The sequence below is a fragment of the Amyelois transitella genome, chromosome 24 (assembly GCF_032362555.1).
Source record: "Amyelois transitella isolate CPQ chromosome 24, ilAmyTran1.1, whole genome shotgun sequence".
Classification (NCBI taxonomy): Eukaryota; Metazoa; Arthropoda; class Insecta; order Lepidoptera; family Pyralidae; genus Amyelois; species Amyelois transitella.
The window spans coordinates 3,920,563-3,939,416 of record NC_083527.1 but is presented as its reverse complement, the minus strand read 5'-3'; the positions used below and the strand labels follow the sequence as shown (position 1 = coordinate 3,939,416).

At 37.4% G+C, this 18,854-nt stretch overlaps 2 protein-coding genes across 2 annotated transcripts; one reads left to right on the top strand and one right to left on the bottom strand.

The window, feature by feature from the left end:
- Positions 1-699: 699 nt before the first annotated feature.
- Positions 700-16,975, bottom strand: LOC106135940 (uncharacterized). The gene is made up of 16 exons (XM_013336357.2): positions 16,781-16,975; positions 12,897-13,137; positions 12,539-12,713; positions 11,885-12,025; positions 10,637-10,782; positions 10,206-10,296; positions 9,813-9,976; positions 8,902-9,044; positions 8,490-8,575; positions 8,214-8,289; positions 7,302-7,401; positions 5,879-6,001; positions 4,885-5,690; positions 3,053-3,173; positions 2,576-2,678; positions 700-2,007 (listed from the first exon to the last, which is right to left on the bottom strand). The coding sequence occupies exons 2-16, from the start codon at positions 13,068-13,070 to the stop codon at positions 1,796-1,798; spliced, it is 2,661 nt and encodes an 886-aa protein (XP_013191811.1). The 5' UTR covers positions 13,071-13,137; positions 16,781-16,975; the 3' UTR covers positions 700-1,795.
- On the top strand, positions 13,525-15,343 carry LOC106135939 (protein SREK1IP1). Its single transcript, XM_013336356.2, has 3 exons — positions 13,525-13,726; positions 14,003-14,175; positions 14,905-15,343. Exons 1-3 carry the CDS (start codon positions 13,613-13,615, stop codon positions 15,059-15,061), a joined length of 444 nt encoding a protein of 147 aa, XP_013191810.1. The 5' UTR covers positions 13,525-13,612; the 3' UTR covers positions 15,062-15,343.
- Positions 16,976-18,854: the final 1,879 nt, after the last annotated feature.

Sequence of the window (18,854 nt, the reverse complement as noted above, 5' to 3'; positions counted from 1 at the left end):
TAGGTATGAGATTGGCTTCTGTTCAATGAACCTACTTATGAAAGATTGTTGAATATCGCATTTATTAAAAAAAAGTATTAATAATAAATTTTCATAACATACGTGTTTAGTATGTATAAAAAAATATATGAATTGATACAATACCGTCAGGAATGTTGTAAGGACGCATTTAGTCGAAATCGAAATACGGAAGGTATATTTATATCTTCCATATATTTTTATATTTTGGAATAAAAGATTATTTTCGGGCAAGTGGATACGGCAATGTTTCTATTTCGGAATTATGGTGTTCCTTTTTTTATCAATAAAGAGTTATCTTAATTATCCATATATTTATTTTTTTAAATAATTAGTTGACTTTTAAGTATTTTCTTATACAATGATATCCATTATTAAGGAATGTGTTTAGTTAAACAAGGTCGCTTTCTATTTATAAGATATGTTATATTTCTACATCATATGAATTGAAGACAAATTCGTTTTATATCTAGTAACGTTTGCCGTCTTCACTGCTAACTAAATTGTAAATTATTTAGAATATTCCTAGACCCACTTCACAAACTCAGGATAATGACAGGTACACACTAACTGTATTAGTGTGATAAGATATTTTTACAATAGAAACAACATGTAATCGTTCTACAATAATCTCGAGCCATATCAATACTTGTGGTCGTCGTATGTAGTTTTTCAATGGAATACGGTAGTTGTTGTCTTCTGTTTATTTTACGTTAGGTGCTTCACAGCGTTTGTTTTTGTAACTTGTGGCCGAAATCGTCGCTAAGTCCGTGGTTGAGCTAACACTATAGGTTACTGGGTACGGGTGCGGCGAGACTTGACCCGCAACGCGCGAGACATTAGAGACGCCTGTCTATATTCGATGATCTCTAATCGACTGCCGCGTTGTGGACGACATCCCTGTCCGATGATATCGAATAGGCCTGTCAGTAACGTTCCTTTTTAATTTTGTCGGTGAATAAGAATCTCTCGCCGCATCCGAACCCCTAGTTGTAAGCTAGGATTAATCAACATTAAATGTGTATTTGTGAATTTTAACCTATTTCGGTTGACGTTTTTCTTTATAAATGTGTAAATGGTTGAGATCAGTAGCGGAGTAGTGACACGGAATGATAGAGTGACTGGTACCCCCCCTTTTACAATTGGAATATAGATAATAAATAAATAAAAGTTTGATATGTCTGTTTTATTTACGATCTCCTTTTCCTTATGTATTAAATGTTTACACTATGATACAGTTAAATACAAATCATTTACATGATCACTTATATATCAATTCTTATTATACATTTTTGCATTAAACTTATCTAAAAAACAGAGATCCAATTTAAGTATTTCTTATTTGGACGGAATACGTATAATTGTTTTAACTTATCTATAATTTACAATAAAAATAAGTTCTTGCGAGAGGATAATGCATCTTATCAGATAGGTATTTGAATTGGTACCTATTAACCATAATATTATGTCAAGGTGATTCCCGTCTATCTCACTAGTCCCCATCGTGGAACAACTAAGATTTACAGTGCATTTTTCATTCTCAGTAAAGGCATCAGGCCATATTAGGTTTGTGTGCGTGCTGCCTCAGTAGTATGGCACGCGCGACGCCGTTTTTGTAACACGAAAATCTATCGCTGTCCCGTTTCACGTCATTTAAAAAGCGAAACAGCGATAGTATGGCGACGTCGCGCGTGCTACGGGGGCTGGAGAGAAAATGAAGGACTGAAGTTGCGTAAGTACTAATTGTACGCATAGCAGCCATTAAACAAGTCGTATTTTACAACTTAGTCTCAGGTTTAGGCCCTTGCTTAGCTCTTCCTCGCCTCCTTCGGTCCGGACAAGCGTACACCTCACTGTATCTCGACTCTTCCCGTGGTACCATATCAGGCCTATGTGCGTACTGGAAGGAGTACGTAGGGCTTTGCAGCTGAGAAGCCGCTGAACAGTTTGAGCGGTGGTCGCTGTCGTTGTCTGCGCTGTCTACGTCGCCTGGAAATTGATTAACGATATTATATTAGGTAGGTGCCGTGTGGTTCCCGGCAGTGCCGTGTGGTTCCCGGCACTATTACAAAAAAAGAATAGGACCACTCCATCTCTTTCCCATGGATGTCGTAAAAGGCGACTAAGGGATAGGCTTATAAACTTAGGATTCCTCTTTTAGGCGATGGGCTAGCAACCTGTCACTATTTGAATCTCGGTTCTATCATTAAGCCAAATAGCTGAACGTGGCCATTCAGTCTTTTCAAGACTGTTGGCTCTGTCTACCCCGCAAGGGATATAGACGTGATCATATGTATGTATGTATTAGGTACAGTCAACCGCATATCAAGTTACCATGCACGGAACAATGACGAATGCCTTGTAATAGGCATTCTAACAAATTTTGGATTCATGTGAATTAGGATCCCGCGGCAGATAAGATAAATGAAACGGCAATCTGAATCCAAGGGTTTTAGAGTGGCAAGTACAGATATAAAAACGGTAAGTGAGAAATAAATAACTTTTAAAGTGGCATTGACGTTGATTACATAATGATAACAAAAAAAGTGCCACTTACCATCGCTGCTGTTATTGCTAGGTACATGGGTGTCTCGTAGTCTCGGCCGGCGCCGCCAGTAGCGGAACTCTCGCGGTAAAGTGTACGACCGTGGCAAAGATATCTGAAAGAGAAAATAAAGTTATGAAATGAAAAATAAAAGTCTTATCATTTTTAAGGTTCCACACAAAAAGGGTAAATTGGGCTTATCTATAATATATAAAAAACCATGACGTAAATATATTTTAAAAGCATTTACCTTTGGGGTAACATGTTTGAAATGTGAGGTAGGTAGACTTTTATATTAGACTATTCAGCTTGGCAAGCAAACTCTACATGCAACTTTGGTATCGCCAGAACAAGCAGTTTCATCTCTTGTTTTTTCAAAGCGTGATTTAAAATTTTGTTCTCTAGACAACGCGTCATCAGTGCCCGGTACAATAGTTGATCTATCACACCCTGGTTTGTCTTCTTTCTGTCCCTACAAGAATGCTGTACCTGGCTATCGATGTCGCTGGGCGGTCGCGGAGTGTCCCTCAGCGCGAGAGGAGACTCCTCCCCGCTGCTGTGCACGGCCGCCACGCCTGCACACCCTGGCATGTCTTCTTTTTTTCTGTTCCTACAATGAGATATAATTTTTTCTTGTATTTTCTTGAATTTTTTCCCCTGCCTGGTATAACCCCGCTGAAGAGGAGCTTAGAGTTTACCATAGATTTTGTTATGTCAATAATTCTATGATTTTTACCTTATGATCATGGGCGTAGAACATGTCTATGTCGTAATACATTCAGTCAGAAAAGTATCGGGAATGGATTATTTATTTATGGTTCCAAATTCAAATTTTTGTTTTTTTTGTTGTTGTTAGATTGGCACAACTGTTTTCCATTTTGGCGCGGAGTTTGAGTTGCATCTGTTGTTTACATTAAATACAGTGCTATTTTTAGTTATATCATATCTAGTGTGTATTGCTAATTTCATAATGGATAAAAACATCGAACAAAGAGTTTGTCTTAAATTTTGCATTGCCAATGGAATATCGTGTTCGGAGTCACTGAAAATGTTACAGAAGGCTTACGGTGAATCGACTTTATCAAAAACTCGTGCTTATGAGTGGTACAAAGCGTTCAAAAGCGGTCGAGATGTGATGGAAGATTTGCCTCGCTCTGGTAGGCCATCAACGTCTGCAACTGAAGTTAACATCGCAAAAGTGAAGGAAATAGTGACTGAAAATCCTCATTCAACTTTGAGAGAGATAGCCACCGAACTTTCTGTATCTCACGAGTCGATCCGTACCATTTTAACTAATAATTTGGGTATGAAACATGTTGCCGACCGGCTAGTCCCAAAAGACCTGAATTTTTTTCAAAAACTCAATCGCATGAGAGTCGCTGAGGACATGCTAGAACGAGTCAATTCCGACCCAACATTCATGAAACGCATTGTTACTGGTGACGAGACGTGGGTTTACGAGTTTGACATGCAAACTAGTCAACAAGCTTCGGAGTGGCGCCTTCCAACTGAACCGAAACCGAAAAAACCACGCCAAAGTCGTTCAAAAGTCAAAGTCATGTTGACTGTTTTCTTTGACTATCGCGGTGTTGTGCACTCGGAATTCTTGCCGGAAGGTCAAACGGTAAATAAGGAATATTATTTGAGTGTTATGCGGCGTTTAAGAGAGCAAATCCGACGAAAAAGGCCAGATTTGTGGAAAGAAAATTCTTGGATTTTGCACCATGATAATGCACCTTCGCACAAGGCCATCATTGTGAACGAATTTTTAACCAAACACTCAACAAATACCATCGAGCAACCACCATATTCACCAGATATGGCTCCAGCCGACTTTTTTCTTTTTCCTAAACTCAAATTACCACTTCGTGGCACCCGTTTTCAATCGGTAGAAGACATAAAAGAGAATTCGCGGCGAGAACTGACCTCAATTCCGGAAACAGCGTTTAAAAAAATGTTTTGATGATTGGATTATTCGTTGGCGTAAGTGTATCGTTTCTAAAGGAGCATATTTTGAAGGTGATAAAATAAATTTGGATGAATAACAAACAGTTTGTGTATTATTGATCTTTTCCTGCTACTTTCTTGACAGAGTAGTATGTAACTCTTATCAACCCTTTTCGTTTTATTTCAGATGCGGTTGCAGCACGTTGTAAGAAAATTAGATTGTTTTGTTGTTGTATTAAATCGGCTTAAATTGATAAATAACATTAAATTAAATTATTGACATTGCAATTTCTTAAAGTAACAAATCAAAGCAAATTCTCAATAGTAAGTTGACCCTTCACACAATACTTCAAAATAGTAAAACTATATCTTACGTGTAAGGCGCTCCCCAATGGCAGCAGACTTGCCGACTGCAGCCTTCCAAATAATGCGGCGCCAACAGAATCTCCGGCGTCCGACACCTTTGCATCTTGCGGTCCTTCTTCCCCAGCTGGTAGGGAAACCTATCGCAATTCTGACCATACTGCCCGCACTCATACGTACTCCTTATATTCTCTATACTCTGAACATTCGCCAACGCACTATGCAAAGCTGAATAGTCATCCTTCCCAGAATAACCCTGCCCGTTCTCGCAATAACCATACTCTATATTTCTACTCTCTTCCGTATACATATTACTCTGGACTAATCTAGGCTTATCTATACCCGCTTCGTAGTCATTAGAGACTTCGGGAGCGTAATTTTTAGGACTATTATTTATTACATTCCGCGGGCTACCACAACCGTTCGCGTCATAACTTCTAGTTTCACCTATAGCTAAATAGTTCGGTGACCGAATAGGTGTCCTTGTGACGTCACTTCTCACATTAGTCGGGTTTTCGTAAAACGTTCGGGCGTTGTCGTATCTGTTCGGCAATCTTCGGATCTTAAGATCATTTAATTCGGTAGTATTATCTTCGGGGGGGAAATTTTGTACGCCGTATTCGGGTTTGATTTCTGTATAAGTTGGGTAGATATTGCATGTGTGGGGTATGACTGGGTAGTTTTGGTAGGAGTGCGTGATTTCTATACTAGGCCACGCCGGCGGCTCCGCGTGTGTTTTCGCCCGCGGTATGGGCTGTCTTTGGAGGCTGCTGTAGATCTCTTCGGCCGCTACTGGCGTGGTTTTGGCTAGTTTACCCTGTGGTGATAGTTTCTTTGTAAATATTTTATTGTATTACAAAAAATATATAGTAGGTAGTTATTTGTATTATGAGGTTATGTGAATTTGGATAATTTAAGTAGATAGGATTTGGACATGTGCAAGTTTTAGATAAGAAATATGTGAATTAAATGAATAAAAACAAACAAAAATTATATCGTAGGTACCTGTTTGATTTCTTCCTCGATGACTCTCAGTTCCGCGAGTTGCTTCTGCTTCTTCTCCTGGAGTTTCTGCTGGATGTTGACGCGGGAGCCCACTGATGAGCCCTCGTTCTCTGAAGAACCTCCCTAAAATTGTTTATTATATAAATAACTGGCTGTTCGTCGCGCGCGGACCTCGCGTACACATTCAAATTTAAAAAAAATGTGATTATCTCAAAAGCTACATGGCCGATATTGATGATTAACAAAATTAAAAATTCTATTGACACATTGACACATCCTACATACAGTTCGAAAGTTATCGCGTTATAAACATACATACAAAACAGTGCTCTTGCAAAAAAAAAAAAAATTGTTTGATCTAACTAGCTTCGAGCTTCGTTTGCTCGGTCAAGTATAGTATATATATTCAAGATTTTGACCAATCACAAAAAGTTTCAACAAGACCTGACCGGGGGGATCCAGCTCGCGACCTTGTTATTATTCTAGTATACGAGAATATACCTAGTATCTCGTAAATACATAATTTTACATGTACATTTGTTAGGCTTATAAACTTGGGATTCTTCTTTTAGTAGATGATGGGCTAGCGACCTGTCACTATTAGAATCGTAATTCCATCACTAAGCCGAACAGCTAAACGTCAACCTGTCACTATTTGAATCTCAATTCCATCACTAAGCCAAACAGCTGAACGTGGCCTGTCAGTCTTTTAAATGATGAGGATGTGATCATATGTGTGTATTGTATAATGTGAGTCGTTCTGACATGGTAGTGGTGGTAGTATACGAGAATATAGTAGTATATCTCGTAAATACATCATTTTACATGTACATTTGTTAGGTAAGTATATCATTGCATTTGTTATTTGTTTATTTTGTTTGTGTGTCAATCAAGGGAAAGGCTAATAAAATAATGATTCTTATTTCAGACGATGGGCTAGCAACTTGTCAATTTTTTAATCTCAATTCTTTCATTAAGTTATACAGCTGAAGTCTTTTTGAGACATTAGGCTCTGTCTTTAGGGATGAAGATGTTATATATATATATATATATAGTTACTATACTACTTCTAGAAACCTGTCACTATTTAAATAAGGCCATACATCTATATATAGTTACTATACTACTTCTAGAAACCTGTCACTATTAAAATAAGGCCATACATCTGACCGTGGCCTGTCAGTCTTCTAAATGATGAGGATGTGATCATATGTGTGTAAGTATGTATAACTTTTTGAGACTCTTGGCTCTGTCTTTAAGGATGAAAATGTAATATATATATATATATATAGTTACTATACTACTTCTAGAAACCTGTCACTATTTAAATAAGGCCATACATCTGACCGTGGCCTGTCAGCCTTCTAAATGTTGAGTATGTGATGATATGTGGTGTGTATTGTATAACACGAGTGGTTCTAACGTGGTGGTGGTGCGCGGCGGGCAGCGGGCGGCGCCAGAAGGCGGCGGCGGGCGGCGGCACGAACGACGTCGGCTTCTTCTTCTTGCGGCCCAGCGCCGCGCTGTGATATACACACCCACATTATTTTTCGTAAGAAAAGGAGAAACTTGATTAATTACAAACTAATAAACTTTATGCCTTTGTGCCGTGTGGTTCCCGGCACCAATACAAAAAAGAATAGGACCACTCCATCTCTTTCCCATGGATGTCGTAAAAGGCGACTAAGGGATAGGCTTACAAACTTGGGATTCTTTTTAGGCGATGGGAATTTGAATCTCAATTCTATCATTAAGCCAAATAGCTGAACGTGGCCATTCAGTCTTTTCAAGACTATTGGCTCTGTCTACCCCGCAAGGGATATAGACGTGACCATATGTATGTATGTATGTATTAAACTTTATTACAAACATACATACATATGGTTGATTTTATGTTTCAGGTCCAACACAACAACAAAATTCGTATTTGTGCGTAAAAAGTTGAAATTTTATATTAATATTCCTTAGAGAGTGTAAGGGGAGCACTAACAAAGGGTTTCCTGAAATTCCTGCGGGAATAGGAATTATTAAGATTTTCCGTTTAACGAGGGTGCCCTCTAGTCCCATATAAGATGATATTGTCTCTTTCTATTAGACAATTTTTCCTATTTCTATGACTAGACTACATTTTGCTGCCGCGTTGCTGTTAATAATGCTGTTTTTAACAGTACGCGGTGTTTGTGATGTTTCAACGCTTTGGACTATTTGTAGGTACACTTTAATATTATTGGCATGTTTTAACCACATGGGGAAGATATTCAATTCAACATGGATAAATCAATAATTACTCACATATTAACTTATGTGAAAGCAAATAAACAGTAAAATTCCATACCTGTTACTAACTGGGTTTGAGAATCGGCAGTTGAATACTCCCGGTATAGCTGTGTTATCGGTTTGCGATGGTTTGCCTAAAAACATAATTTATTCAGTGTATTTAAACTTTGATTTATTTAAAATATTACAAAAAAAAAATATTTATGAAAGGAAACTTAAAAATTGCAACGATGGTAGGTAATCTAATCATTAATCAATAAGCAAGTAATAAATAAACAAATAAGTACACACACTGTAAGTATCTATTAAAGATAATATTTGTGTGACAACTAACCATTTTTGTTTTGAGACGAAGCATTCGTGCTGTTTGTGCCCTGTTGTTCTCCCAGCATGTAGCCAAGTCTCCGCACATGGAAATATCTGAAAACAAATAGTTTTTTTATTTCTCCATTGTCCAGAGTTTAAATTCCTCGGAATTTTCGTAAATAAATGCTGTCTACGTGACTTTTAGTCTTTGTACTCATGATGATCTCTCTGTTAATTTAAAAATTGGTTGACACCCCAGCCCAGCAAAGAAGGCCCCCGACGACGTCACCTACAATAATTTTCTTGTATATAAACTCACCTGTAATAGAACGCCATCTTAAAGTCACCTTCCTATTTGTGTACGCTTTACCGTGTTTACGTAAAAACTCATTTCTAAGTTAATATTTAATGTGTAGGCAGGCATCACAACAGCAGCCCACCTGTAGTAGAGCAGCATGCACAGCAGCCCCGCGCCGAAGGCGGCGGCGGCGGCCAGCGCGCGCGCCGGCGGGCAGCGCCGCGCCGCGCAGCACGCCGCCAGCAGCAGCGCGTTCTCCACGCACATCACCACGTAGAACGTCACCTGCGGGCAACGGCGGGGGGCTCACACATACACACATACGTTCACGTCTATATCCCTCGCGGGGTAGACAGAGCTATAGTCTTGAAAATATTGAAAAATATAAATATACTAGAGGCCGCCCGCGACTTCGTCCGCATGGAAACCCTATCAATCCCGCGGGAACTCTGGGATAAAAAGTAGCCTATGTGTTATTCTGGGTCTTCAGCTACCTACATACCAAATTTCATGGTAATCGGTTCAGTAGTTTTTGCGTGAAAGAGTAACAAACATCCATACAAACTTTCGCCTTTATAATAGTAGTAGGATTATGTTTTTGTTTGTCTCTCGCTCTAATTCTGGCGTCGACCAGAATGAGAGGGAAGATTTTCACACACAAGTTTATATTACTTTTGTATTCGTTGTCGTTTTTGTTTTCTTAAGTTTGTGGTGTTCTTTGAATGAATTGTTCATTTCACTTCAATTTTTCTTTCCTATATAAAACACTGACTGAACATACCAACGCACAGTTAAAGCGTACTCAAAAAAGAATGAACTTCCTTTAATTGCGTACTACACTTTGAGAGTTCAAAACCGTAGCAAAACCTTTGTTACACATTTCATGTAAATGGGTTTAGTAGTTCTGAATACATAATTATCTATGTTATTAGGCCAGCCGCCAAATTATAAATATTTTGATTAAGGTATCTTTTAAACATAAACTTTATATAAACCTAAGTAAACTTAATGAATCTTCATTTCGTAGGTGGGATTTGTTTTCTAAAGTATTACCATCTTCGTGCGGTGTTGCCGCTCCTGCAGATTGACGTACGCGAACACGTAGACGCAGGCGATGAGCGCGGACAGCCACAGCTTGCGCGCGCGGCTGATCCTCTCGCCGTGGAACACGCTCTTAGGAGACACCAGCCACAGGAACATTGATACCCAGTGGAGACCTGTACGAAAATTTTTTTTTTAATTTTTATCAATAACAACTTATATACTAAAATTTTGTTGCTGAGGATTAATAAAGTGTTATTTTTTTTTTTAATTAAGATAGGTTTCTATGAATCATGAGTTTAGTTAATTCATAATAGATTTCATAAAAGAACTGAAGAAATTAAACATTAAGAAATATTTCAGGACTTGTTTTGACAGACAGAAAACGCAGTGTAATAAACTCACCTATAACCAGAAAAACCCAGTATTCGTAGACTAGAGCGTAAACAGTGAGGGCGCAAATCCTTGCTGATATCGTACCCAGACGCCAAAGGAACTGAAATAAATTTTATTTAGTTAAACTGGCTATTTGGCTGTTGAACTGTATTAACGTGTAAAATATGTTCAACGTTTACATACTTGCTTACCTTACTTTGTTGCTCTAAGCCTTTGGCTGTTTAAAAAACATAATCGCGTTTAGTTATTCTAATGATTACAGAATTTCAACAGAAATCGTTAAAAAAAAAAACAGAAAAAAAGTTTAAGTTCTAAATTCAAAATAAGTTGCATTTCAAGGGTCTTTTTTGAGTAGGTAAATTCGTAAAACGTGATTGCAATCTATTTACAACTTATAAAATGTTTAAAGAAAACATAGATAATAATTATATGAATCTTACTTGAAATATCACCCCGAGCCAGGTCAAAACCAGCCGGTGTACATTCTGCAGGCGCACGTTCTTGCTGAAGCTGGCCAGCGCCCAGCACACGGAGAACATCGACAGCGAGGCGGATATCACGTTTAGTTCCGCGAACGCTTTGTTGGCTGGAACAACATACTACTTCTACATTCTACATTCATACATGCTTTTTTTTAATGTAGACAATGTGCATTCGTCCACGATTTAGATTTAAGAGATCTATATTTGTAAATTGACGTCTTATGAAAATGCTGCAGTGTAGTTTGTTCCGCCGCTTCTTCTACACATGCGCTTTGGAAGCGGTAGTAGTTATAATTAGATTTAAGTTATGTGACGTCAATAAGTGATACCTTGTATCCAATTTTGAAAATAAATCTATTCTATTCTATTCATAAATTTGTATGATGTATAATTATGAATGTGGATGAAGCGAAGGAAGTATGCAGAGATCGTGGCTAGTGGAAAGAGGTACCTCTCTGCCTACCCCTCCGGGAAAGAAGCGTGATTTTATTATGTATGTAACAACATAAATTTATATTTTGATCTTTATAAACGACATGCCCTGAGAAATGTGGCATAGATAAGATGATATTTTTCTTATGGATGAGTAAAAGGTATAATTAAGTTCTATATTTTAGTCACTTAGATGTAAATCGAACGCCATTTTACTAGCAGCGGCCAAACTAAACTTGTGGTCTTTCTGTTTCATTCTGCGATTAGTTATTTCGTCTTCATGTTGTGCTATGTTAATTTCAGTACTGTAAAATACGCGGAAAAGACGAGTAAGGGAAAAAGGACTTTCACATATTGCAACTACCATGACCCAAATAGGTAAGTTCGTCTGTCACGGCGGCCAGTAGGGAGCAGCTTAGTAATTACCCACTACTGTATTGTCTTTAAAGCTCTTTGAGACTAGTATAATATAATATTAATAATCTCCGTTTTCTCTAAAGTGCCGTGTGGTTCCCGGCACCAATACAAAAAAGAATAGGACCACACCATCTCTTTCCCATGGATGTCTTAACAGGCGACTAAGGGATAGGCTTATAAAATTGCGATCCTTTTCTTTTGGCGATGGGCTAGCAGCCTGTCACTATTCGGATCTCAATTCCATCATTAAGCCGAGCAGCTGAACGTGGCCATTCGGTCTTTTCGAGACTATCGTCTCTGTCTACCCCGTAAGGGATATAGACGTGACTATATGTAGGTATGTATTAATAATCTCACCGGCCGGTTCATCGATGCTGGGCTCGGGCGCGACCCCCAACTCGCTGGGGGGCTCCCGCGCCGGCTCTTTCAACAAGATGTGTAACTGCAGAAGCAACATCGGCGCAGCTTCGCAAAACGCATGCACTAATCTAAGCATGCCTGTGAACAAACACATTTTAAATTATCATTTGTTAAGTTTATTAGTTGTTTCTAAACGAGTAGAATGGTACCATGAGGTAGAGATATTTAAGGCGGGTCTTGTCTTAGAAAAATAATTTTCGCCATGTATTAATTACATACTTAATATACGAAAAATAGTTCTACATTCATTCATGTTTTTTAATGTAGACAATGTGCATTTGTCCACGATTCAGATTGAAGAGATCTATATTTGTAAATTGCCGTCTGATGAAAATGCTGCAGTGAAGTTTGTTCCGCCGCTTCTTCTACACATGCGCTTTGGAAGCGGTATTAGTTATAATTAGATTTAAGTGATGTGACGTCAATAAGTGATATCTTGTATCCAATTTTGAAAATAAATATATTCTATTCTATACTGTGTTCTAGCGTCGGCACTAACACCAATCAATTGCAGGCTTGGGACGCATCCAGGGTTAATAGACAATGAAGTTAGTTCTCATGGGAATTTCACATGAAAAATAAATTACTTACAGAGATCCCTAACTTGGTGTTTCACCCGATGTAACTCCACAGGCACCAACAGCCTCGCATACCGCCATAACACTCCGAGTTGTAAGCAATGGAGCACTATGGGCAGCCACGGAGGGCGGTCCTTGCGCCCTTCGCTCGCATACCACACGTGAAGATACCATCTTAGGGACAGCACCTGTTTAGGACAGAATATAACATTAAAAATGTGATGAGATCTTACTAGTAAATCATATGAAATATCATCTTATGAATCAAGAATCTCTTTTTGGTATTATTTAAGTTATGTTTTAATATTTGATTTTAATGTTTCAAGTACTGTTGATTCCTTATTAAAAAGGTACACAAAAAATCAACTAACCTGTGAGATGAGTAGAGATGTGATGATAATCGATATGGCTGCTGCAAATGACCCTTTATACCCGCGTTCTAGTAAAGCGTATCCCATCACTACATCAAATACGACGTCGCAGAAATACCCCGCTAGCGAGATCACATTAAACAGAACGTCGCACAGGGGCAGAAACTCCGCCATCGCTCTATAAACATTTCAAGCGCGTAGGCGCTTACACTATATAGCAGTTCTTTTCTTTCATTTTTATCTGTAAATGAAAAAAAAAATATTTGAGAATTTAGAAAAAAAACGAAATTTGACATAGCATGTTTACCTACATACTTATATCAGACTTTATCCCTCTGGAGTAAATAAATAAACCCAATAGTCATTATACTCAAAGCCACCTTTAGCTGGATGGCATAAATATTTATGTTTACTTGTCAAGGTTCATACAGTAAAATTTGTACATTCCAAATCTATTGGCAGTCGGGTCAAAAAATTCTTTATCTTAAAGTAAAACGCAATTTAAAGTTTGGCGCTCTTTTGGCGCGTGGAAGCGTGTCGTTAATTCCGTTTCCGGTTCTGCTGCTTTTACTGTCGTTATCCCGCTGTCAAAGTCAAATACGCCAAATAAAATAGCTATATCTTTGTCTTGTTTTCTCGCGTACGTCAACCAACAACAAAAAGTACAAAACCGTTCTCTGACGCTGTAAAGTTATTTTTAAGTATTATTGTTTAAAATGTCTTACTACCCTGATATAGTGAGTAAATTCGGAAAGGAGTCGTCCAGAGCCGCCTGCAAAAAGTGTGGTTATGCCGGTCATTTAACTTTTCAATGCCGAAACTTCATTAAAGTAATTAACATTTGTTTACAAACTTCTCAACTTAGATTTGCATCTAATTTCTGTTTATTATTTTTTTTACTTATATAAGTAAATTAGTTCTTAAGTTGATTGTATTTCTTATAGGTATAAAACAACAGTTGGAAATAAACATACAAAACATAACCTAATTTAGTAAATACATGAAGCTAAGTTTAACATTTCATTCTTTCATTAATCTATCTGCCAATGAATTACATCATTCAATTAATACTATTGATATTCAATTACATATTGTTTAATCTACAGGTTGATCCAAACAAGGAGATAGTCTTAGATGTGAGTAGTACAAGCAGCGACAGCGAGGAGGAGTATGCAACACCCTTACAGAGCTTACGAGAAGCCGAGCTTAAACAGAAGCTACAGGAGAAGCTCAAAAAAGCCAAGGAGAAGAAGAAAAGTAAAAAGCGGAAGAGATCCAGGTGAGGCTTTTGAATTGCTAGTGATTATTTGTAAGAACAACAAGATATCTTTAGAAGACATGGAGATCTATGGTTGAATGAGACAGGCCCTTACACTACAAGACTTGATTAAGAACAGGCTCTATGATGATTTGTTTGAAAAAAAATTTCTAAGGGTTATTAAAAAAAATTAAATTTAATTATGTATGTATGTAGGTATAACAGAGTTAAAGCTGTTTTGTTTGACCAGATATTGCCAAAATATCTTAACTAATCTCATGTGGTATGAACTTAAGACATTTATTCAAAACAATGGGCTTTCAACCGTTTATATCTGAATGTCAGTTCCATCATAAGCCATCCACCTTAACCTTTGAGTGTTTTAGAGACTACTAGCTGTGCCCGCGACTTCGTCAGCGTGGAATAGTTATTTTGGGCATCATTGAAGCCCTCAAGGATGTGAGGAAGGAGGAAGTGAGGAAATCTGCACATTCAGAGAACTTAATGATTGCATGATCCAATAAGGGTCTAGGTTTCTCTGCGAAGGTTGCTGAGATCAGATGGGAGACTCTTCATGTAAAAACCTGATTCACTCAATCCAGGATCGATGGAGAAGAGTGTACCCTGGTTCTTTCCCAAAATGGTAAATATGTACCTGGGACTATAGCCAAGAGGAAAAGAAGAAACTCATTTATAAATGCTGGAAACCACATGGCACATTATATTTAATTGAAAATATTTTAATTTCAGATCATCAAGCACAAGTAGTTCCACATCAACATCATCATCATCAACATCATCAGACAGCAGTGAATCGGAAAGTGAAAAGAGGAAGAAACATAAAAAGAAGAAATCAAAGTCGAAAAAGTCTAAGAAGTCTAAAGAACATAAGAAAAGCAGAAAATGATAGATATAAGTGCTAGTTAATAAATTTGGTCTTTTATTTTTTACTAACATTGGTTTGTTTAATATAATTTGACTGATATTTAGTAAAAGTTTCTTTATTATTTTGGAAAAAAAAATCTGTCTAAAATATCACTATCTTTTTCATGTTCTTTAAGAATAAATCAAATATTGATCTTACCTATAGGTATCTGACCTTGCCTGTAAAACTTTGTAGTAATTCAAAGATAAAATTAAAACAATAAGCTAAATTAAGTTAATAAATGAACTATAAATAAGCTTTAAACATTGGTTTTATTGCGCACATAACAACCATCAGATGAATGAATAAACCTGTTATTTTTTTTTGTTTTCTCATGGATCAAAACAAGGTTGTGTTGCCTATTTCAATATTGAACAACCAAAGTATTCTGGCGCAGATACTGCCCACCTGCAGGTCTAATTCAAAATCATTGACAAGGCAACTCCAAAGATTAAGGGAGGATAGAACATATGTCTTGACAACATTCTTCAATAGACCTGCTGGTCACTTTGTACCCCATAGGTTCTGTGACAGAGTCTGTGGCACAGTGGTAGTAGGTATGCTTGTCTGTGACACGGTAGGTCCTGGGTTCAAATCCTGGCCAGGGCATTATGAGAAATATTTTTTCTGATTAGCCTGGATCTTAGATTTTTATTTATATAAGTATTTGTAATAAAATATATTATCGTTAAGTTAGTATTTCGTTACATAAGTCTCAAACTGACTTCAAGGTATTATGTATTGGGATAATAATGTTGCTTGCTTGCTTTTTTTTGTAAATAAAGTTAAGTTTAGTGTAGGTAGTAGCCTGGATGCCTTTTAATTATGACAGTCTTAGTTTTGGTCATTACACGGCAATTGCTACCAAACATCTTTTTTTTTACTCAAATAATATAATAACGGGACATAACAAGAGGCTTACTCAATTTGTCCCACATATTTTTGTTGCAACCACTGTCAAGTAAATTGTGCCAAATTTCTCAGCTCTTTAAACAATTCAGAATATCAATTATCTAAAGTAATTCAGCATTTTTGCTGTGATTTGTGATCTTCCTGCGTCTAAATTTGTATGTAGTATTGTGCGTATTGTAGTTATTGATGTGAAATTAATGAATTTAACATAAGAATTGGGCCGTGTGGTACGGTGGAGTAGAAAAGCACCGCCTCATATCTTCCGGTGGGTATTGTAAGATCCGATTGAGGGATTAAGCGGGAGGTGGGCAGCAGCGCCTGATATGACAACATAGTCCGGAATCAATAGATACTGCAGTCACCAACCCATTTACCCAGCATGGAGACAATGGGTAAAATCTGAGGAGGTCTTAGTCCAGCAGTGGACTTTTATGGCTTGTTAAGGTAAGGTAAGACATTTATCATAAAGCCACAAAATGTAAAATTTAAATCTTAACTGAATTCCAGCAAAATGTTTCAAATACAAATTTTAATTCATACATTGTTTTACTAGAATTTAATTATATGAATATTTATGTGCAGCTTTATGATAGACAATCATCATCAGAATATCACTAGATATTAAGAATGATTATTGTAGAAAGTGGGCTAATCAAAACTTTCCCTATTTCTGTGCGAAAATTAGTTCTCAGGAACTGTGTTATTGATATTTATATAAAATTAAAGCATTTTTGCTTTGCTAAACGTATAGAATGTATAATTCGTGTACGATAATACGAAATAACATACCAAAATCCTAAAGAATTCCTGTAGGTTGCGGGATCCAGGATGTCGAATTCACGGGTTTCAAATCACACAACACATTTCTAAACTATTGTATTTAAATTGGTTCGCACTCGTCTATCGTTTCACACGGGTATTGATATTCACATCGCATAAAAAGCTTAGATATTTTGGTTAAGTTGATCGTAAGTTCACGTCAAAAGTTCATTGACAGTGCTGCCATCTAGCGGATGGTATGCGTAACTCGTGAAAGCTCGCTCGATGGTGATGGCGCGTTTGGTGTGGTGAGATCGAGCTGCGATAAAAAATACTATTAATGCGTTCATTTTTCTTTAATTTGGACTTTATTTATATTATTTTATTTATATTCAATAAGGAATAAACAACAAGAAGTTAGACTTAAGATAAACTTTGTACAAGGGCACCTTCTAAACATAATTTTACATTTGTCTTTAATTTTTGAATCAATCAGAGACAAAAAAAAAATGTATAGGTATTAATTTAGTGTGTTGAGGGTGGGTGTAGCAAGAATATGTTTTACGAGGAATTGCTGGTCGCTCAGTCTTCGAGTTGGCTTCTTTGCTTGTGTTGTAGTAAAGTCTCTGAAAGAAAAAATATAGATCTAAGGGGAATGAAAATCCATCAACCCACTGCAGAAATTATAAGATTTAGGCAAATCCTAAGACATGTATAGATATGTTTAAAATCCAATATACCTCCCAAGACCACGATCCTGGATCGAGTAATGCAGGTTGTCACACGAAGGGCCTCCCGTCTGACCTCAGCAACCTTTGTAGGGGAACTAATTAGTATCTAAGCATTCTGCTTAAAAATGGACAAGGTATAACTAATTAGGGGCTCTAATCGAGTTATTATTACGTACCTTTTGCAATATATTTGACAATCGCCAAGTAGCCGCAAAAAGGCTGGCAGCGCAAATTTTAAGGTGACCTCTTCCTCAGCCAAGATTTTTATAAGGACTAATGGATCATTTGCGATCTCCGCCATATTACAAACTTGTGCCTGTAGAATTATGCAAGTATCTTGTTAATCGTTAACACTTAGATCTGACAACAAAAATAAATTACCTAATATAAAATAGTGAAATAAACTTTTTGTTTATAATTTTGACAGGGATTTATCTCTATTGGGTTTGTGAAAAACAGTTAAAAGTGAACGTTTGGGGAAGCTATTAGCAAATTCCCATTTACATTCCAAAACCTTTAGGTTCCAAGTTCAAGGTCTACTATAAAGACAGCCTTCATAATTTAGTTTTCTTCCTCCTGGCTTTAGTCCTGGTTGTATTCTCAGTACCCTGGAGAGGAGCCCGGGGAGTCTTTGACAATAGGATCCTGGATCGGTTGAGTCAACCTTTGCAGGACAACCTTACCCGTATTGGATCGATCATGGTTACACATCCAGTTGCCTGAATGTGCAAGTTTCCTCGCGTTGTTTTCCCTCACCGTAAGAGCATCGGTTAGTACAACAAATGTACATAACTTCGAAAATAGTCATTGGTAGGTACCTACATTATGGCAGTGGACGCATTCGAACCTGTGCCTTTTGCGCACACGCATTTTAACCGAGCACCTTGCTGATTCGGCCACCGACACTCTTCACAATTTAGTGACTGTTTTCATTACATGACGTAAAAATTATCTGCGTTTACATTACCCTCACCCTCATTGCGGAATTTTTACTATTTGTAGTTGCTAGTGTATTTCGATTCCCTAGCTATATTCTAGAAAGTTAAGGATTAGATGAGCTTAATTTTAACGCACTTCTGTAAAAAAAGTCATGTTTCTCTTGTGCTCTTCAACTGCAGTCATTAATTTTTTAGTTATGATTTCGTAGTGGTGTTTTACGCCCTTCAGACATATCCTGTATTTATCCTGGTAGCCGACGCATTTGTTTGCTAGCAACGATGCCGCTTTAGTTGCCTGAAACATTAACTTTATTTTTATGATGTAGTGCATTATGTACCGTAGGTACTTTGTTACCCACCGTTCTGGAGAGAAATCCGGGGTTCGTTGGAACGAAAATTAAAGAAGGAAGTTTTTTTTTCAAATCCATTCACATA